The sequence below is a fragment of the Stigmatopora argus genome, chromosome 17, assembly GCF_051989625.1.
Source record: "Stigmatopora argus isolate UIUO_Sarg chromosome 17, RoL_Sarg_1.0, whole genome shotgun sequence".
Classification (NCBI taxonomy): domain Eukaryota; kingdom Metazoa; phylum Chordata; class Actinopteri; order Syngnathiformes; family Syngnathidae; genus Stigmatopora; species Stigmatopora argus.
Genome location: NC_135403.1, coordinates 14,203,915 through 14,225,012, shown reverse-complemented (window position 1 = coordinate 14,225,012; position 21,098 = coordinate 14,203,915). Strand labels below are relative to the sequence as shown.

The 21,098-nt window shown below is 55.5% G+C and overlaps 2 protein-coding genes across 3 annotated transcripts in view; one reads left to right on the top strand and one right to left on the bottom strand.

Moving 5' to 3' along the window:
* Nucleotides 1–21,098, bottom strand: part of LOC144091468 (sodium channel protein type 3 subunit alpha-like) — a 40,036-nt gene that overhangs the window by 353 nt on the left and 18,585 nt on the right. Inside the window, exons 10-33 of the mRNA XM_077623810.1 lie at nt 19,098–19,239; nt 18,824–19,021; nt 18,243–18,386; nt 17,909–18,166; nt 17,743–17,838; nt 17,113–17,182; nt 16,794–17,032; nt 16,544–16,717; nt 16,304–16,465; nt 15,999–16,193; nt 14,686–14,826; nt 14,058–14,471; nt 13,341–13,461; nt 12,196–12,350; nt 11,956–12,129; nt 11,748–11,870; nt 11,390–11,665; nt 10,704–10,757; nt 10,489–10,626; nt 10,301–10,405; nt 9,946–10,216; nt 5,666–9,520; nt 2,119–2,745; nt 641–714 (exon numbers count right to left, since the gene is read on the bottom strand). Of these exons, the coding sequence (XP_077479936.1) occupies nt 8,241–9,520; nt 9,946–10,216; nt 10,301–10,405; nt 10,489–10,626; nt 10,704–10,757; nt 11,390–11,665; nt 11,748–11,870; nt 11,956–12,129; nt 12,196–12,350; nt 13,341–13,461; nt 14,058–14,471; nt 14,686–14,826; nt 15,999–16,193; nt 16,304–16,465; nt 16,544–16,717; nt 16,794–17,032; nt 17,113–17,182; nt 17,743–17,838; nt 17,909–18,166; nt 18,243–18,386; nt 18,824–19,021; nt 19,098–19,239 (4,930 nt within the window). The 3' untranslated portion in view covers nt 641–714; nt 2,119–2,745; nt 5,666–8,240. The remainder of the gene's footprint in view (nt 1–640; nt 715–2,118; nt 2,746–5,665; nt 9,521–9,945; nt 10,217–10,300; nt 10,406–10,488; nt 10,627–10,703; nt 10,758–11,389; nt 11,666–11,747; nt 11,871–11,955; nt 12,130–12,195; nt 12,351–13,340; nt 13,462–14,057; nt 14,472–14,685; nt 14,827–15,998; nt 16,194–16,303; nt 16,466–16,543; nt 16,718–16,793; nt 17,033–17,112; nt 17,183–17,742; nt 17,839–17,908; nt 18,167–18,242; nt 18,387–18,823; nt 19,022–19,097; nt 19,240–21,098) is intronic.
* apbb1ip (amyloid beta (A4) precursor protein-binding, family B, member 1 interacting protein) lies at nt 21–5,117 on the top strand. 2 transcript variants are annotated; one of them, XM_077623787.1, is made up of 15 exons: nt 21–213; nt 928–987; nt 1,066–1,168; nt 1,244–1,345; nt 2,133–2,257; nt 2,317–2,394; nt 2,465–2,624; nt 2,887–3,008; nt 3,082–3,156; nt 3,211–3,354; nt 3,435–3,545; nt 3,614–3,712; nt 3,774–3,855; nt 3,947–4,017; nt 4,116–5,117. In XM_077623787.1, exons 2-15 carry the CDS (start codon nt 928–930, stop codon nt 5,001–5,003), a joined length of 2,220 nt encoding a protein of 739 aa, XP_077479913.1. In that variant the 5' UTR covers nt 21–213; the 3' UTR covers nt 5,004–5,117. The 2 variants fall into 2 exon arrangements, with proteins under 2 accessions (XP_077479913.1, XP_077479911.1); XM_077623785.1 differs by having other exon boundaries at nt 3,082–3,354.

The window sequence follows — 21,098 nt, the reverse complement described above, 5'->3', positions numbered from 1 at the left end:
TCCGCATTAGGCAGGAAGGTTGTTGTCAAAAAAAAAAAAAAAGAAAAAGAAGCAGATGGGCCAACGCTCGACAACACGCCCAAAAGACCGCTCGCCCTTTTCTAACGGCTTCCTTCTAGCGGCTCTTTCGTTTTTTTCAAAAGCTAATGTAGACGAGGCCATTTTAGGGAGGATTTATTGACATACTTTGTAACGACACGCACATCGGACAAGGTGAGTCGGATTGGTTTGTGGCTTTTAGCGCTTCTGCTTGTTGGGCTGCGCTGAGTCGGGTTGGGCCGACTTGGGCCGACTTGGGCTAGCTATACCTTTGTAATCCAATATCGTACTCGTAAAAATGTTTTTGTCTTTTAATTTAAAAAAAAAAATGAATTCAATATCTAACATGAAAAAAACACCAAGTGGGATAAACTGTAATATGTATTGCAGTCAATGGCGGGTAAAGAGCTCTAGAAACAAAATGTGACTGGACCTTAAAAGCTAAATCTGAAGCTGAAGTATTTATAGGCGCCGATCATACCCGTATGACGACCATGTCATCATTTCCTTTGGCGTTACCAAATAGAAAAGGCTCGAGTGCGACCACTTCCTCTTTGTGGAGGTGAACATTTGGCAAACTTTACGTCGGGTGGCTACTCACGTGGCAACGTGGTCGGATGGGCTCAAATCCAGCTCCAGATTTAAAAGTAAAAGTGACAGCGAGCCCAAACACGCCTGGGAACATAATACAAAAATACAAAATAAAATGACGGCACTTTCTTCAACTTTCTACGCCCTGGGTGTCAAACAACACATCCTGTTTTGGGGGCCTGCCAAAGTAACCCACGTGTCCACTGTTTACTCTGAAATTAATTGATGGAAAATGTAAAAATATATATACAATTTAGTCAATACAATTTAAAAGAGCCGGGGGACTTTCAAAAACAGATGGACGACATCGACGCCATGTTCAGCGACCTGCTGGGTGAGATGGACCTCCTGACGCAGGTGAGCCCCGCCCCCTTCCCGGTAAGCGGAGCCGCTAAGTACCGAGAGCCGTGCCGATTGGGGTTCCCCCCCCCCCAGAGCCTGGAACAGGAAACGGCGTCGGCCCCGTCGCCGCCCCCTTTGGCTCCGCCCGACGGCGAGTGGAAAGCGGAGCGCTCCGTCAACTCGGCCGAACTGAACGGTGAGGCGGCATTGGCGGCGACGGACGTCCGGTACGGTCGGACGGCGAGGTTTTAAAGATGCGCTTTCCGAGCAGCGTCCCTCGACGAGCTGGAAGACACGGATTTGGACGCGTTGATGGCCGACCTGGTGGCCGACCTCAACGCCACCGAAGAGAAGCTGATGGCGCAAAAGGAAGGTAGGGACGGGAACTGGGAGGGACGGCAGCCAAGGAATTATGTTGGTACTCGGACGTTTGGTCGCCGGACGTTTGGTCGCCCGGACGTTTGGTCGCCGGACGTTTGGTCGCCGGACGTTTGGTCGCCCGGACGTTTGGTCGCCCGGACGTTTGGTCGCCCGGACGTTTGGTCGCCCGGACGTTTGGTCGCCCGGACGTTTGGTCGCCCGGACGTTTGGTCGCCCGGACATTTGGTCGCCGTACGTTTGGTCGCCCGGATGTTTGGGACGTTTGGTCGCCCGGACGTTTGGTCGCCCGGACGTTTGGTCGCCCGGACGTTTGGTCGCCCGGACGTTTGGTCGCCCGGACATTTGGTCGCCGTACGTTTGGTCGCCCGGATGTTTGGGACGTTTGGTCGCCCGGACGTTTGGTCGCCGGACGTTTGACAACATGACAGAGAGTTTACTGTTGAAACCAGCTCTTAAAATTATATTCATGAGAGAGAGTTTAATATCTAAATATCTACTGTTGAAACCAGCTCTCAAAATTATATTCACCCGGGCGACCAAACGTCCGGGCGACCAAACGTCCGGCGACCAAACGTCCGGCGACCAAACGTCCAGCGACCTAACGTCCGGTCACGAATTATGTTCATGGGTCTATAGGCCTCATTGACAGATGTCCATTGGCATCCAATGATAAAAAAATAACCCTATTCTTTCTAGTGGAACATTTTGGGAGCTATTTTGTTTTTTTGGGGGGATACAAAGTGGGGATATTAAAGTGTTTGTCACCTCTTAATGGGAAGGCCTGAACGCGCCGGAGCTTCCGCCACCCGAGCCGGCGGCCTCGTCCTCCGGCGGAGATTCGCCCACTTCGTCGCGCTCTCCCGCCTTGCCGGCTCCGCCCCCGCAATCCAGCAAACCGTCCATGGTGAGCCCCGGAAGCCTTCCCCTTGCGTCGGCTGGAACCCATTGCCCGGTGGTCCTCAGGAGGAGATTGAGGCGCACATCAAAGCGGACAAAATCAAGCTAGCTCTGGAGAAACTCAAAGAAGCCAAGGTCAAAAAGGTCAGTGGACTCCTGCTCCCACCGTGGTCCGACCCGGCCCGGCGCCAAGTCAAACCTTTGTGCGCGGCAGCTGGTGGTGAAGGTGCGCGTGAGCGACGGCAGCTCCAAAACCTTGATGGTGGACGAGCGACAGACCGTCAGGGACGTGCTGGACAACCTCTTTGAGAAGACACACTGCGACTGCAATGTGGACTGGAGCCTGAGCGAGACCAACCCGGAACTGCAACTCGGTCAGCGCTCGCGTCTCGCTCCCATCAAAACCAGTAGCGTACTAAGTTTAGTTTCCGGCTGGCGGTCGCCCTACCCAAGATGGCTTCCAGCTACGCCCACGGTCGGGCACGGTGGCGACGGCTGAAAAACAATATGAGGAAATACGATTTCCATTCGCCCGCGCGTTTGCTAAATTTAGCCGAGTCGACGCGTGACGCGCTCGGAAAGTAAGGTGAGGTGAAATGTTTTTTTAATTTATTTTTTTTGCCCTCCCTGCGCCAGAAAGGACTTTTGAGGACCATGAAAACCTGGTGGAGCCTCTGCTGGCTTGGACCAGGGACAGCGAGAACCAGATCCACTTTCAAGAGAGCCCGGACAAGTACGAAGTCTTCAAAAACCCGCAGGTCGGTACCGTCCACTAACTGAACTATAAGGGAGGCCCGGATTTTGGGGGGGAAATGTCGCTGTTCTGCCTAGAAATTCTACTTGTGGAAGAAGAGCAAGAAGGCCTTGGATGACGTCAAGGACAAAGACAAGGAGATCTTGATCAAGGTAAGGCTCTTTTGTGGTCTTCTAAATGAGCCTTCACGTCGAGTTCCACCACAGGAGAACTTCTGCGGGACGTCCGTCATGGTGCCCGACCTGGAGGGGGTGCTGCACCTCAAGGAGGACGGCAAAAAGTCGTGGAAGCCCCGCCTCTTCCAGCTCCGAGCCTCCGGGATATACTACGTGCCCAAAGGCAAGACCAAGGTCAGGGTCCAAAGGCCTCGGGCGAGGAGGCGGACTTCCCGAGAGAGACAATTTTGCCTTTTGCTCTCCGCCCCCTTCAGTCGTCCCGCGACCTGGTTTGCTTCGTGCAGTTTGACAACGTCAACGTTTACTACGGGAAAGACTTCCGAGCCAAGCACAAAGCGCCCGGCGACTTTTGCTTTGTGCTCAAAGTAAGGCGCGCCAAACGGACCGCACCGGCTAACGTGCGGCCGGCTAACGTACGTCCGCCTGCGCCTAGCATCCTCAGATCCAGAAGGACTCGCAGTACGTCAAGTACTTGTGCTGCGACGACGCTCGGACCATGAGCCTTTGGGTCACCGGAATACGCGTGGCTAAGGTAGTGTTAGCGTCGTTCCCGTTTTCCGGCGGATGACTCTTCCTCGCCTTGCCGCACGCAGTACGGCGCCACCCTGTACGAAAACTTCAAAACGGCCGAGACCAAGGTGCCCCGCGCTTCGGCGTGGGCCGAATGCATCCAAAGTAAAGACCCGAAGACCCGCACTGGAACGCACGCTGGCGTGTGCCGAGATCCGGGTTGAATTTGTTTTTTGTTTTCCTGCTCTGCTCGCAGACCAATCAGAGAGCCGGGTGGCCAACGGACACGCCCCTGAAGCACCATCCTCATTCTCATCCTCATCTCAGGTACGCCAGAGATTGAGACATTGAGATGCTTGTCGTTCATTTCAAAACAAGCCCTCATTTCAAAGCCTTTGTCATGACTGATGAATTTTGCTTTTCAGGACCACAACTTGCCACCTGCACCTCCTCCACCTCCACTTGACCAAGCCCTGCCCCAACCACCTCCTTCATTAGGCGGAGACTTGCCCCCACCACCTCCTCCACTAGGCCAAGCGCTCCCCCCACCACCTCCTCCACTAGGCCGAGCGCTGCCCCCACCACCGCCTCCACTAGGTGGAGCCCTGCCCCTCCCCCCACCACCTCCTCCACTAAGCCAAGCGCTGCCCCCACCACCCCCTCCACAAGGTGGAGCCCTGCCCCTCCCCCCACCACCGCCTCCACTTCCTCCACCAACCTCCAAATGCAGCGTGCCCAACACCCGTCCTCTTCTTCCGACCAAATCTAAGGGCAAATCTAAGCCCAAACCCCTACCCCGACGTTCGCCGACTAACTTGCCGCTCGGCGCGGAAGACCTTCCCGCTCCACCACCTCTTCTGCCATCCGGCGACGACTCCCCGCCGAGCTTCCTGCCCCCGCCTCCTCCGGGTCCGAACTTCCTGCCCCCGCCTCGTCCGGGGCCCCATTCGGGCTCAGGGCCACCTCCTCCTCCGCCGGTCGCAAAGACCTTGCCGCCAGCTCCAAGTTTCAAAAGCACAGGCCTCCCGCCTCCGCCGCCTGCTAATCCCGGGTTTTTACCGCTGCCGCCGCCACCTATCGATCCCGGGTTTTTACCGCCGCCGCCGCCGCCACCGCCACCTCCGCCCGCCCCCACGGCGGCCACCATCCCCCCGAGGGCCGCGGCCGGGCCTCGTGGCTCGCTGAAGAAGGCACCGCCTCCGCCTAAGAGGACGACGCCGTCTCTGCACGGAGAAGGCGGCGGCGGCGAAGGCAGCGACTTCATGTCGGAACTCATGCGCGCAATGCAGAAGAAGCGGGACCCTGTTAATTAAGTTTTAAAAAAAATAGATATGTACATAGTCTGGCAACGACTGGATAAAATGCTGAATAAGGAACATGTAAATAACATATTTCAAAGATAAATAAAACAGTGAATGAGCAGGCAATTGCATAGCATCAATATTAGTACCAGCGTCAAAGAAATAAGAGTTATTACTTTGTTGCAAAACATGTTATAGGGGAAAAAACACAATCCACATTAAAAACAGAAGATGGGGAATTTAACCATTTGAATATAGTATTAACATTTGAAACCAAATGATACAGCAGTAGACAAAAAAAGTCAAGTTGTAAACAATGTTGGCTCTAATTTTTCATGTCTGGGCACACACCAGCACCATCGGGTGCATTTCCACTATCCAAAATTCATTGAGTCATCCTCAATTGTAATGATTGACACCCTTCATTGAAACGTCTTAATAAATGCCACTAGAATAGGGCCAATTTGACCCTATTTTTCACGTCTGTCTGTCTGTCCTTCTCACGTCTCACTCAAATGCCTTTTCTGCTGAATGTGTCGCTTGAAGTAGTCCAGCTTCCATTTTAAATGATTTAGGACAGAGTTTCCCATCGGAAAACTCATTAACAACTTTAGCTTCGCTTCACGTTTAGCAGAGAAGACATTTCTCGGTAAAAAGAAAAGAAAATATCTCACCCTGGTGGTTCTTCTATTTGCACGTACTCCGACAGCCATTCCAACTGAAAAGAAGCCAAGTTGTTTACTTTGTTTTGGGAAGTCGACGTAGTATCGCATTCGCTTTAGCAGAATTAGCATTAGCATCACGAAACTCCGCCACGCAAAGTACCGTCTATGCCGTGATTGGCTGCGTGGCGTAATTGCATCGTATCCTATGATTGGCCGGACACCTGTCATCCGCTGAATTTCACAGTAAAATGATACACACAAAAAGTTCTGTATATCTAACTCATTAGCAGTGCGTCGAGAGTCTGCGAGCCTTGCGTAGTTTAGAGGGAACGTTGCTTGCAAATATTTAGTTGGAATACTCGGAAAAAAGATTCGTCAAACAAACAAAAGATTTTAACTTGACAGTTTTTCCGTCGTGCTGCAGAGGACGCAACAACACAACAATAGACGGGAAAATTTGTTCTTGCTCCTCCTGGCGGACCGGCGAGGTCAGTACAAATACACTAACTTTTGTCTCGTCTGTTTTTTTTTATTTATTTACTGCAGAATGTTTTAAATACAGACATTTATTTGCAAAATACTAAAGAGTATTACAACTCAAAGTACTAAAAAGTGGATATATTTCGTGTAGTCATCATTAGAACGAATGAATATTGTTTGTAAAACACGGGGCAAGGCAAAGGGAGGACGTGGGGTCACTGAGGCACAACTTTCTCCTTCAACACACCAAAGTTTTTGTTTTCTGGCATAATAAAAGTCTGGAAAAGATGAATATTTTATGACTTGAAATCCTTTTTTTTTTGCGTCCTCCAACGCAAGCGTTTTGTCGTTTCTTTGCTCTGAAAGCACAAAACGGCGCGGGGACGGAAAAGTCCAACGAGGGCAGTCCCTTCGAAGGTACGACATCATCAACAGGCGCCAATCCGCTTGGACGCCACCACTTTTCTCAACTCAAGCGCTATGACCGCTTTTGAAGCAGGTTGACATCGGCCAGAGAAAATCCATTTTTGCACTAAAAGGTCGAAGCAGTTTGACACCCGTCACGTACTAACCGGACGGTGCTTCAGAACCAGTTTGACCCCGGTTTCGAACAAGAACCCCGTCAAACTGGTTCAACACCAGAAAAACAACGTTTGTCGTCGCTTACACGGTTTTTGTCGTGAATGGGAACGGGACCGGGAGATGGACTCGGGCCTAACAAACACTTTCTTGTGCTTTTATGCTTTTATCTTTTTGGACTCTTGGCTTTATTGTTGGATCACGGAAGCAAAAAAAGTGACAGCAAGGTGTTTGCTGCCGGCGGCCGTCAATTCATTTGAGGTTTTGTTTTTTTTCCAATTCAATTGCGGGCCACTAAAAAAGGAGAAGACGCTCGGACGATAGCGTTTAAAGGAGTAATAGCTGCTGTCTTTCAGTGTACATGTGATATCTGTGCGTTTTTGTTTCGGGACGCCGGGACGCTGGGACGCCGGACCACTGGGGCGCTGGGATGGCGGGTGGGGAGGCGGGCGAGTGCGCACGCTTGCAAGCTAGGCACACTCGTTGGGTCTATTGCTACTGAAAAGAGCCCTTCAGCACATGGAGCCACACCTGGGAACACACTTCTGCTTGCAACAGCAGAATTTAAAATAAAAAAACAAGTCCAGGTGGCGACGTTTTCTCCCCCTTTTTTGTTTTTGTTTTTTTGCTGCCCCTCCAAACAGGGGGCGGGACCACAGCGCCACTTTGACACATAGAAGAAGTCAGCGCTTTGTGCATTTCTTGTTTTGCGGAAGTGCCGCTCCGGGAGCGTCCGGGTCGAGTCTGGGGCCCCGGTCTTTATTGCTCCTCGCGTTTTGTTTGTTTGTTGTTGTTCTTTTTTGTTTGTTTGTTTGTTCTTGTCCTTTGTGCAAAACAAGTGTCGTAGAAAAGCAAAAGGAGAAGTCAGTGGTTGGGAAATAAATAAGCACTTTGACGGACGGAACCAGGACGCCAAGCATTCTTTGGGAGGAACCTGATAACTAGCCAGAGATATAGATAGATAGATACATAGATAGATAATACATATACATGTGAGATAGAATAGATAGATATCTTCCCCTGTGCAAATACACTCGTGCGCTTTGGAATGAGAGTTCATTTGGGGAAGACGGACGGGAGCGTCTGCTTTCGGCCTTTTTTTGTTCTTGTTGTTGTTGTTGCCGCTTTTCGCTGATTGTCGTCGTTGTCGACTACTTTGCGTAGACGGCAAAGTGAGGATTCTCGCCTTTTCATTGGTTCTCGCCTTCTCGGAGAGGAAAAGCGCAAAGCTCGTGGAATCGTGGTGGCACGGCCGTCAAAGGCCGTGGTTGGTTCCAATTCAACTGCTGGAGTTTTAGCTAAAACTCACGCTTTACTAGTGTTGTAGCCATTTTAGCCAATGACAGCAATGCTTGAAGTTATGGCAACTCGGTCGCACGCCGCTGGCGGGTCGGCGTCCGGCCCGTTTTGGCGGCGGAACCGAGGCTTGGGCTGGCCGGCCGGCCGACGAGCGGCGGATGGGTTTCCATTGACGTGGCGGATCCGGAAAGGACGGACGGGTGCAACGCTAGCCGACTTTGTCCGCTCACGGATCGGCCGTCGGAGGAGACGGGGAGGGGCGGGCCTCCCGGTCGCCCGGAGGGTCCGGCGGCGAGGGGGCGCCGCCATAGTTCTGGCGCACGGTGGCGACTACGGGGCCGGCCTCCCGGTCCCCCGGAGGCCAGGGGGCGCCGTAGTTCCGGCGCATCATGGCGGCGATGAGGCCGGTTTCCGGGCCGGTTTCCCGGCCCCCCGCCTCCTCCTCCTCCCGGTCCCCCTCCGTCTCCCCCTCCCGGTCGCCCTCCGGTTCCCCCTCCTCCCGGTCCTCGGCGGGCCGCCCCGCCCGGTCCCGGTAGAGGCGGGAGGCGGCCCTGAGCTGTCGACGAATCAGATGTCGGCGGTAGCAGCGCTGGATGACGGCGGCCGACACGTCCTCCTGCTTGCGTCGCAGCGTGGTGGTGATGGGCTCGTAGGAGATCTTGGAAGGGTTGGCCATCATGAACTTCTCCTCCATCTGCTGCTTGAGGGCGTCCATCTCGCCCGACTCGCCCAGCACCCGCTTGGTGAAGGCGAAGAGGATGTCCAGGCAGTGGATCTTGTCGCCGCTGACCATGGGCAGGTCCATGGAGATGAGCTTGATCTTGTTGGGCCGCCCGATGCGCAGCGGCTCGGCCAGCGAGTCGGCGAAGTCGGAGAGCTTGGCGTACTCGATGAACTGCGTGGCCTCCTGGTCGAACTTCTCCCACACCTCGTAGAACATCTCAAAGTCGTCCTCGCTCAGCGGCTCCGTGCTCTCCTCGGTGGCCACGCTGAAGTTCTCCAGGATGATGGCGATGTACATGTTGACCACGATGAGGAAGGAGATGATGATGTAGGTGACGAAGAAGGCGATGCCCACCGAGGGGTTGCCGCAGTCGCCCCGCTGGGCCGTGCCGGCGTGGGCCGCCCGCGGGTCGCACTCCTCGGGCGAGTTGTTGAGGATGGGGCCCAGCAGGCCGTCCCAGCCGGCCGAGGTGGTGATCTGGAACAGGCAGATCATGCTGTTGCCGAAGGTCTCGAAGTTGAACATGTCGTCGATGCCGGCCTGACGCTTCACGTAGGCGAAGTTGGCCATGCCGAAGATGGCGTAGATGAACATGACCAGGAAGAGCAGCAGCCCGATGTTGAACAGCGCCGGCAGCGACATCATCAGGGCGAAGAGCAGAGTGCGGATGCCCTTGGCGCCGCGGATCAGACGCAGGATGCGCCCGATGCGGGCCAGACGGATCACGCGGAACAGGGTGGGCGACACAAAGTACTTTTCGATGATGTCGGCCAGTACGATGCCTGCCAAAAAGGGGGGGGGGGGAAATGTCCAAAATGAATATATCGTCCGGGGCCGAAAGCGCAGAATGTCCGAAATGAATATATCGTCCGGGGGAGGATGCTAAAATGAATATATCGTCCGGGGCCGCTAGGCTAACGCGGCTCCAAACGACCCCCACCCCCTCGCCTTTGATTTGTCGCCGATTGCCGGCGTTACCTCGACCTCCCGCTCGCCCTCGCGCTTAATCACACTCGCGCCCGCGGTGGGCCAAATGAAACCCCGGCAGCCGCGTCCAAATCCGTCACGTGAGCGAAGGAGGACCTTGATGACGGGCCGGCGTCAAGGTCCTCCTTCGCTCGACGGTTAACGGCGGCGCTCGGCACGGACCGCCAGGCCACGTGCGGCCATTCCGACGACTTTTGATTTCGGGGGGCCGGTGACGTACCCACGATGGAGAGGATGACCACCACAAAGTCAAAGATGTTCCAGCCCACGGTGAAGAAGTAGCAGCGCAGGGCCACGATCTTCAACATGCACTCGCAGGTGAAGAGCACGATGAAGGCCACGTTGACGTTGTAGAGGATGCGCTCGGTGGCCGTCGACTGCTCGTCCGTCTCCACCATCATGGTGATCATGTTGAGCAGGATCAGGACCATGATGACGATGTCGAAGGCCTGCTTGGCCACCACGTCGAAGAAGAAGCCCTGGACGCGGTTCTGCCGGGCGAAAAAGGCGAGAGTCAATGGCCGGAGTGCAACGGGAACGCTCGCCCCTTTCTCCACCCGCCTGACACACCCTACCAGAGGTCTGGGGATGGGCTTCTGGGGCTTCTTGGAGCCCAACTTCTTCATGGCGTTGTAGTACTTCTTCTGCTCCTCCGTCATGAAGATGTCCTGACCTCCTAAGTGCGAGAGGCCACGCCCACGGTCACTTTGGGGCGAGCCCGTTCGCCCGCCCGCTCGCCCGTTCGCGCCGGCCGTCAACTCATCTTCCTTTTCTGCTGGTTGAAATTGTCGATGATGACGCCGATGAAGAGGTTGAGGGTGAAGAAGGATCCGAAGATGATGAAGATGACAAAGTAGAGGTACATGTACAGGTTGATCTCCTTGACGGGCTGCTCCTCCACCTGCGTGCGTGACCACGACGACGGAGGTGACGTTTCGCGCGCCGCCCACGACGTGACGTGACGTGACGGGGACTTACGGCTCGCGAGTCCACCGCCGCGTACATGATCTCCATCCAGCCTTTGAAGGTGGCCTGCCGGGGGAGACAGAAAAACAGCCGCTGAGCCCGTGGAGAAAAAAAAAAGGGAACGTTTTCAGAGAAACCCGGGAATACCTCCGCCTCCATCAAAAGGAAATCAACGGCAAGCCGCTTGAAACTGGGCAAGTCGCCCTGGAAGTGACCCGGGAATGCGGCCAATTCATTACAAAGTCAGCCTAGGAAATGCCCCGATGGGAAACGAGAACGCTTGCCGCTAGAGGGCAGCCTTCCGCCCGCAATATCTCACGCACGGTTTAAAAACGGTGGAAAAGGAGCGAGACGCCGCTCGCTCCTTGCCATCGCCACGGAGACCCACCGACTCGTTTTCCGGACTTTCTTTGTCCGAGACGGCGAGCGGCCGGTCGCCAGGGCGACGGCGCTCGCTCGTACGCCTCCGTTGCCGTTTGTCCCGCTATCCCTGCGTGTTTTTTTCGTCTTGCCTGCCTGCTTGAGGCCTCTAAAAATAAACGTCTCTCGACTGGCGATGGCGGGCAAAAGCGCGGCTTGGAACTTTTGGGATGTAGCAAATGGGAGGGCAGAAGAAGCGATGGAAGGAGGACAGGAAAAGCGATGGAGGAAGGACAGACAAGACACGTTAAGAGAAGATAGATGCCTTTGTCTCTCACCACTTGCAGCAACGCCAGGTAGCCGGCGCCCACGTTGTCAAAGTTGACCTTGACCTTGGTCCAGTAGTAGAGCGAGGTGTCGTTGAGGGCGTCGCACTCGGACCTGTTGTTGACCATGGCCACGTCCTGGACGTGTCCCGTGCGGTTGACGCAGCGTCCGAACTTGCCGGCGAACAGGTTGACGCCCATGATGCTGAAGATCAGCCAGAAGATCAGGCACACCAGCAGCACGTTCATGATGGACGGGATGGCGCCGATCAGCGCGTTCACCACCACCTGCGCGCCCGGCGGCGCCGGCGAGATTGACCCTCAGAGGTCCGGCGATTCGACTCGGGCGGCCGGCCGACCGCCTCCTTACCCGCATGCCTTCGAAGCGGGAGAGCGCTCGCAGGGGGCGCAGCGCCCTCAGCGTGCGCAGGGACTTGATGGCGGCCAAGTCGGAGTAGCCCAAGGTGTTGGCCACCAGGCTCACCAGCGACACCTAAAGGCGCGGGAACGCCACGGCGTTAGAGAAATAGGAGGAGGAGCCAGGCCGTTATGCCGTCACGCCGCTCCGAGCGACTCACGTCCACGATGAGAAAGTCCAGCCAGCACCAGTAGTTGGTGAAATACTTCTTGAAGCCGTACGCTAGCCACTTGAGCATCATCTCCAGGATGAAAATGTAGGTGAAGATCTTGTCGGCGTACTCCAGCACCACCTTCACCGCCTTCCTCTGCTCGATGTAGATGTCCTCGAAGGCCTGCGGGTGGGAGAGAGGGGGTCAGAGTCAGAAGGGGGGTGAGGTCAGAGGGCGAGAGTGCCTGACCAGTGCGCCTGAGCTGAGCAGGATCATGAAGATGATGAAGGACTCGAACCAGCTGTGCTCCACGATGTGGTAGCACGTCTTCCGCACGCGCCACCACACCTGACCCAAGCCCGTGGACGTGTCCACGTCGCAGCATTTGAACCTGGACGTGAACACTGAGCAAAAAAAAAGAAAGAAACAGAAAAATGGCACAATAAAAGATGGTTTCTGCCACCGCCCCGTTCAATGTCGTGCGGGAAATCCAGCGCCATTTTTCGAGCTGGAAGGCACGCTCACAATACGGACGCTTTGGGCAAAGTGGGCTGCGATAAGCCGACCTCAGCACGGCACTCTTCATCACGGCTAGGAAAACAAGATGGTGACCTTCGCTTAACTCCGAGCTTGCTCGACACTTGCTGAGATTTTCCCGCCTGGCTGACCTTTCCGCGCGCCACGTGAATAATTAGCCGCGGCGAACGCACTCGTCCGTCCGTCCGTCCGTCATCCCTCCCCGGCTACGCTGCTTTTTCCATAAACCGGCTGAAAACATATATAGTGGCATTTTAAAGCGGTGAAATCCTTTTTGTCCATTTTTTTTTGCACAACGTGAAGGTTAGGGACTTGCAATTGGTGGAAGATTCTTGTCACATGACCGCCTGTTTCCCCTGTTGGCTAATTAACTGCACCAATTCCGTCCGTAATGACAGAATTATTGTCAACAGATTACAAGATGAGTGTTATTCATTTACCCAAAACGCTTATTCATCATTTTGTGGTGTTTTTTTGGGGGGGCCGCACAATCTGTCGCGCCCGAGGCGCCGCAGGAGCAGCTGCGGCCATCGGAAAAGGTCTCAAACCGCCGCCCCCCATTTGGACGTCCGGCGCCGTCAAGCGGATGAGAGCGTTCGATAGAAAAAAATTGCATTTGCGTACGAAGGAACGGCGCGAGTCGCTGAGTCAGGAGGGACCGAGCGAACGCCCGCCCCCCGCCATAAATCTTACCTGAAGGGATGAGGCCGAGGGGGCGGGGCTTCCCGCCTCATCGGCTGTCGTTATTTCAAGCGGCCGCCTAGAAAGGACCCAGTCCTTCTTTTCCCGACTTTTGAGCGACATTTTGAGAAATAAAGACGGCACGTGGCTTGGCGAATTTTGGCGAGCGCGCTTACCGTCGGGGAAACAGTTTTCGGGGTCGGCGGCCTCTTCGGCCATCTCCGAGTACTGGTCCTCCTCGTCGCCGGGCTTCCTCAGGTCCACCGTGCTGCCCTCCGAGAGACTGGCGTCGTCCTTCTGCCGGGCACAAAAGCGGGGGAGAAGGCGTCAAAGCCAGCGATGAGAGCATCAAACCTTCGTCCCCGACACCTCGGAGGTCGTCGGCGTTAGCCTACGTCTCCGCGCCACCCAACGACGGCCCGAATTTCCACGAGTCCGGGCCCCCGTGGTGACGCCTCGGCGCCGCGCCACCCCGCGAGCAGGTGCGCCGCGTGATTAAAGACGAGCCGTCGCGATCGACTGAGTCAGCGCGCCAGCGCGACACAGATCTGTCGTTACGAGTTAGACCTCGAGAACCTCCCGCCGTCCGCCTTGTGCCGCCGTGCCGTGCAAGACGGGAACAAAAAATGTCTGACTTGAGCACAAAGGCGGCGCAAGTATATCTGGCCGGCCACTTTATGTATTCACGGAGGGTCGCCACCACAATTCGTGGAAGATCGAATCGATTATTTTCAGCATCCCATCATTTAGAGCAGGGGGGGCTCACACTATTTTTCAAAGAGTCGACCTCCCGCCATCTATTTTGTTGTTAGGGTTCCAATTGGGGGCCCCTCAAGGCCCGCTGCGCCCGTTATTTGCAAATAATCATAAAAGCCGCCATTTGAAAAGGTCACCTGTCGGCGGCACTCGTCCTCTCGCGAGTCGTCGCTGCGGTCGTCGCGCTCCAGCTCGTCCTCGTCGTCGTCGTCCTCATCCTCGTCCTCCTCGGGGAACTCCACGTCGGACTCGCCGGGCGCGATGGGCACGCTGACGGTCAGGTCCGGGTCGGTCACGTAGCTGTCGTCGTCGGGCGACCCGTATTTGTCCGCGTGGCGGCCCGGGAGGTGCAGCTGGTTGAGGGGATCGACGTGGGCCGGCGCCGGCACCGCCAGCACCGCCGGCACCGCCGCCGTGCCGCCATTGGCTTCGCCGCGGAGACCGCCGCCGCCGCCACCCCCGCAGCTCAGGCGCTTCAGCTTCAGCATGCTTTGAGCCTCTTTGCGGTCCTGCCGCCGTCGCTTCAGGTTCCCATTGAAGAAATCCATGACCTGCGCGGACACCAAGAAAAGGAATTCCGACATTTAGAGCCGTCCGGCGGGAGGCTCCTGTCGCAAAATGGCCGACCAGTGACGTTTCTAGCATTTTAAAAAATACTTTGTGGTAGCTTTGGGTAATCTATACGTAGCAGCTAACGTACGCGCCCATAGGTGTAAGGACTGGCTCGGGACTTAGCAGTATCGGTAGGGAATGAGGCGGGCCCACCTGGCGGCGGCACCAGACCAGGCCCCGCCCGATCCTGTGCAGGGCGATGTGCAGGTTGTTCATCTCGCCGTCGTCGTCCGGCGCCGAAAGGTTGTCCGAGCTGAAGCTGCTGAGCAGCAGCGCCAGGAACAGGTTGAGCAGCTGAGGACACGTAAAGGTAGCCCGTTAGCGAACGAGGCGCTAAAAAAGCTAGCCCGTTGGCAACGGACGACGAGAAACGGCGCGCTTTGTCTACGCATCGTGTCCACAACAATGCGTGGCGCTTACGTCACCGTTTGCTCCACTGGTGTTTGCGTAAGAGGAAACCGGGCCAGTGGGTCAATACGCGCGACCCGATATCGACGCCGCCGCTGGTCGGCCCGATCGTTGGCGCGTCCGGTGTCGGCGACCTCCAACGCCGCCGGGCCCGCGCAAAAACGACAAAGGGCGCGAGCGTATGCCAGTATTTTGGGGGCGAACGTGGCGAACGTGGCGAAAGTTTTAGTGTATCGTGACGAGCGTCGGGGAGAGGAATAGAAGAGGTCATTGTTTTGGAAGGGGGCGGGGCCGGGCCGGCGAAGCGCTTGCTCAGGGAAACGCGTTCACCGGCTCGTTTGTCATGAGCGGGAAAGAGCAAAGCAACATCTGCTCACCTGCCGTCGCCACCAAACACGCGCATCCGCATTTTTTCGGGGGCCCGGGAGGGAGCCACGCATTCATTGGTCGGCACGGGCCGTCCCCCGCTGGCGCCGATAGAGTTGCGGGCGCTGACAACAGAAGAATAAGCGTCCTCCTCGCGCCTGTTTGATTAGCGCCGGCGACCCACCCCCCTCCTCCGTCCCCCCGCCGCCTCGGGCCACGACAATAGCGGAAGCGCCGACGGGGAGAATTTCGCAGAAAGCCGAGCTGCGAAGCCCCAAAAAAAAAAAATCTCTCGGCGTGGTCCGAAAAAAGGAAAGGAGACGTTGGCAAATAGCGCCGGAGCTAATGACGCTCCTTGTTCGGAAAGCCCAAAGTGAGAGGAAGGAAGATTAAAAAGAGACAAAATGTGCTGAAACGTCCAAATAAGAGGAGGGGGGAAAAAAAAAAAAAAAAAAACTGAAAAATAGGAGGGAAGCGCTGGGCTCTCTTGGGCATCTTGTTTACATTTTCTTTCATTTGAATGAAAAATGAGCGACTTTTGTCTCTTAACATATCGGCTGCCACGGACGGCGCTAGTGAAACTTTTTCAAGGAAGGTGAGATCTTTTCAGGGCCCCGCTGACCACGGTACGCCACGATTAGACGGCACGGCACGAAGGGAGCGAGAGAGAGAGGAGAGAGAGAGGGACTGACCACCAGGTTGCCGATGACCATGACCAGCATGAAGACCAGGATGCAGAGCGGCTGGCCTGCCACTTGCATGCAGTCCCACATGGTCTCGATCCACTCGCCGCACAGCACGCGGAAGACGATGAGAAAGGAGTGGAAGAAGTCCTTCATGTGCCAGCGCGGCAGCGAGCAGTCCTTGGAGATCTTGCACACGCAGTCCTGCCGTCGGCCCAAAAAAAAAGGGACGAAAAGGGTCAAGTCAGAGTCAGAGTCAGAGTCAGAGTCAGAGTCGGAGTCGGAGTCGGAGTCGGAGCCGAGCCCGAGCCTACCTGGTAGTTCTTTCCAAAAAGCTGCATGCCCACCACGGCAAAGATGAAGACGATGATGGCCAGCACCAGGGTCAGGTTGCCCAGCGCGCCCATGGAGTTGCCGATGATCTTGATCAGCGTGTTGAGCGTGGGCCAGGAGCGGGCCAGCTTGAAGACGCGCAGCTGGAGGGGGCGGGGCGAGGCGGGGCGTGAGCCACGGTCAGTCCGAACCCGTCGGCCCCCGCTCGGGCCACCACTCACCAGGCGGAAGGAACGCAGCACGCTGAGCCCCTCCACGTCGGAAAGGCCCAGTTCCATCAGGCTCAGGCACACGATGACGCTGTCGAAGATGTTCCAGCCCGTCCGGAAGTAGTAGTAAGGGTCCAGGGCGATGATCTTCAGCAACATCTCTGCCGTGAAGATGCCCGAGAAGACCTGGCGGGGCCACCGTTGGCTGTCAGTCAGGGGGGACGGGAGGGAGGGAGGGAGGGAGGGAAGGACTATTTCTTACCAAATTGCCCACGCTGAGCATGCCGTTAAAGTCGTCCGTCATGGGGTAGTGCTCCATGGCCATGAAGAGCGTGTTGAGGACGATGCAGACGGTGATGGCCAGGTCCAGGAAGGGGTCCATCACCATCATCTTGACCAGCCGCTTGAGCCGCAGCCACCAGGGGGAGCACTCCCACACCAGGTGCCGGCGGGCCAAGGCGTACCAGCACGGCGGGCATTTCTTATGCGCCTCCTCCAGTTCTGAGTCGGGGAGGAGGGAGGAGGGGACCAACCACACCCTCACTCTCAAAGTCGACGACGTGCAGCCGGGGAGGACCCACCTTCCATGGCGTCCGTCAGCCGGCTGGCGGCGCTCGGCGCCCGGCCCCGCCGTTCCCAGCCCGCCGGAACCTGCAAGATGGAGACGGTTCGCCGTTATTTTGAAACGGGGAGCGCCTCACGGAGCGGACGGCCGGGCAAACTTCCCCAGTCCCTTTGGAGAAGATTCTCTTCCGTGGCCAGAAAAGGCTTTTGAAGGCGCCAACTCAAAGACGGAAATGGAGTCGAGCCCAATCAAATACGGCGTCCCGATCGACGGGTGGCGTCTTCACGCCAAAACTAACCGCCACTTAAATATACTAGGGGGAACCAAAGTCTACTTCAGAGAAATAACGCTTTCATTCTATTTCTTTAAAAGTAAACGCAAAAGAAAAAGGAGGGGAAAAACGTGAGGTCAACAAAAAAGAAGAAGGAAAGTGAAAATCAATGGCGGCCATATTTAACGACACGTTTATTTTTGTCTTCTCTCTCTCCTTTGACCCCGTAAAAAGGGCCAAAGTTTAGCTTAGCGTTATCGCGCGGTAAGCTCACCATATCGGAGCCGGCCGGCGCAACTATGCAAAGTGCCCCTTCCTAATTGGCGGCCGTGAGTGTCGGACGCGATGGCGGGCGCCGCCGGGACCAAAACTCACGCTGGCGCTCTCGTCCTTGACCTTGTCCGAGAGCAGTCCGTTGGGCTCCGTGGGCGCCGACGCTTTCCCGTTGACGTTGGGGGCCGGGTACGACACCTGAGGGGAGGGGGCGCGTTAAAGCGGGAGCAGACAAAGGTGGGCCGAAGCGGCCGCCATCATCGCCCACCTGCGAGTTCCTGCTGACGTCACTGTAGGTGCTGGGTCGCCTCTTTGGCCGGGGCCGGGCCAGGATGCCGGAGAAGGTGGCGCCGCTGTAGGTGCGGCCGGCGCCGGCCTCCGTGGCCACCGCCGCCGCCCCGCGTTCCTCCTCGGTCATCTCCACCAGCGAGCCGCGGCCCCTCAGCCGGAAGTTGAAGACGGACGAGGCCTGGCTGCTCCGACGGCTTCTGGCGGAGAAAGAGCGGGCCAGCAGGGGCCGGAGGGCCTGCCGACGGGGGCCGCGGCTCCGGGTCAGAAAGCCGCCGACCCCTTGACCTCCCTCCAACCCACGCCGTCCTCACCTTGGAGCCCTCCTTGCCGTCCGCCTGCAGGAGCTTCTCCTCTGAAAGGTTGGCCTCGGCGTCGCCCGCGCCCACCATGGCGCGGGCGCGGCGTTCCGGGGGAGACGGCGCCGGGGACGGCGACGAGTCCGGGGCGGCGGCCGCCTGGGTAGAAGGAACGGTCAAGAACGGTCGGGAACGGTCGGAAGAGGTCCGGCCGGCCTAAGGCTTTATCTAGCCATAAACAATTCATATTTTCCAACATTATTCCTTGAGAGCCATACTGAGAATTTAAAAGAAAAACACATGAAAATGTGTGCATTTATTAATTGTTTCACCACTTTGAAAGTAAAAAAAGGGTCTTTTTTCACTGTTTCTAAATCAATGAGTATCGATGAGAGTATGCATGCAGAAGAGTCCAATTTAGAAAAATGATGATTAAAAAGGCGCTAGAGATAGTGTCGGCATCGGGACTTAGGTTTCTCACCAGCGGTTGCCATATTTTCCCACACAGCTTAGCGGAGAGCCATATACACCCATCAAAAGAGCCACATATGGCTCCCGAGCCGTAGGTTCCCTACCGCCGATCTATGGGAACGCACCTGCTGCTCCTTCTTGAGGCGCTCGACAGCCAGCTGGAACTCGCGCTCTTTCTGGCAGGCTTCGGCGATGGTGGCCTGGTTCTGCTCCTCGTAGGCCATGGCCACCACGGCCAGGATCAGGTTGACCAGGTAAAAGGAGCCCAGGAAGATGACCACCACGAAGAACACCATGTAGGTCTTCCCCGCCGAGCGTAGCGTCTGCCGGCCGACGGACGGTCAGCCGCGCCCGACGTCGCCCGTCGGTGAGCAATGACGGCCAACGGCGCCCACCTACCTGATGGTAGAGGTTCTCCCAGTAGTCCTGAGTCATGAGGCGGAAGAGCGACAGGAAGGCCCAGCCAAAAGTGTCGAAACTGGTGTAGCCGTAGTTGGGGTTGCGGCCCGCCTTCAGGCACTCGAACCCGTCCGGGCACTTCCTGAGCGGGGGAACATTCAAAGCGGTCAGAGTTGGAGCCGGAACCGGAACACAAGACCGAGCCCAAGACCGAGCCGGAGCCGGAGCCGGGGCGAGAGCCACGGCGCAATCAAGCAGTCTGAGCTCTGGCTATTTTTGGCAAGCAGTTGACTCACATCCAAATCACTGGCTATTATTTACGGTAAGATGACTCCGACCGGCCTCGGTGTCGGATGACATCGGAAACAAAAACATGGCGCCCACAAAAACAACAAATACATTTTACTTTCTTCAAATTCCATAGTGGGAATGGAAAAATCAAACTTTTTTTTTTTTTTAATGAAGAAAAATGCACATAAATGTCCACCGGCTAAAACAAAATGACATTTTTAGTCTAATCTAATAGAAACACAATTTTCCTTTCTTTAAATTTAACCAAAAAAAATGAATTTTACACATCTATATAATGGTACATGAAAAAAAAATGGCGTTCTCTCTCTTTGCTCTTTAAATGAAAGTAAATCAAAAACTAGTAAATAAAGGAACATTTACTATTGGACAATTGGATCCTCTTGACAAAATTAATTTGATCACTCAAACGGCCAGGCAGCTCTTCTCACAAACACACACACACACACACACACACACACACACACACACACACACACACACACACACACACATCCAAAGTTTGTTCTGCTGGCTGAGTGTGGAGAATTAAAAAAAAAACATTTTTTGGGTGACTTGAGTAATAAGAGACTTCAGGGAAATGTGTGCGCGCGTGTGTGTTCAGCTGCCATTCCATTTGCACACACACACACACACACACCTTCAATTATAACATTCAGGTAAACGGAGGCCTGGGAGGAAGCCAGTACTTAGCATCACCATGGCAACCGTATCCCTGTGCCGGTTGCCGGGGGAGATTGTTTTGTGCCACCTCTGTTGGGAGAAGTGTGTGTGTGTGCGTGCGCTGGCGTGCACACACCGGCGTCTTTGTGTGTGTGTGTGTGTGTGTGTGTGTGTGTCCGTGTGTGTGTCCGTGTGTGTGTGTGTGTGTGTGTGTGTATGAGAGAGACGATATGGTCTAAAAAAAGAAAATCCCCAATATTTATCACCTTACATTTGATTGACCATTTTTTTCTGTCTTGCTTTTTTGGGGCGCGGCGGCCATGTTGGTAGGGGCAACAGCCTCATTAAAGGCAACACTGAAATCAAGCCTTAATTTGCTCATTCCACGTGCTTGACCTTTTTTTTAAATGTCTAATGGGATGCAAAAAAATGACAGTACTTGGATAGGGCGCCGATTCGTCGACTGCCGACGAGAAGAAGGATCCATTTGACTGGCAGTCCCAGTCTAAGTGGATTGGACGTCTAACGCCGTCGGCATTCAAACGCAAGCTCGTCCTAGCGTGTCAGTCTATTCTCTTTTTTTTCGCCCCGCGTGTTTTGACAAATGACGCGTGACATTTAGAGGAAAGTCTGGCCGCGATAGCATTAGCATGCGTCGACCCCGGTGTCAGGTGACTTTTGCCACTTTTTCCTCATTTTCCTCCCTCAGCAACTTGTCAAAGGTCAGAGGTCGTCCATCCCTTAAGGGAATGGGAGCATTAGGGGTCGACGGAGGTCAGAGCCGATTCGCTCGTGTCCGATGTCGGCGGCCGCTCCTAAAATAGACGTGCGCTTTGATGGCTAATGCTAACTCTAATGAGCGAGCGCCACGCATTAGCGACTAGAGTCCGTTAGCGGCGGGAACAAAAGCTCAAAGGACTTGCACGCGTGGCATCAATATACACACACACACACACAAATGTGCAAATAAAGCACACGCTGCCAAAAACAAATGTAGAAACATTCACAGACGCTGCCAATTACGCACAA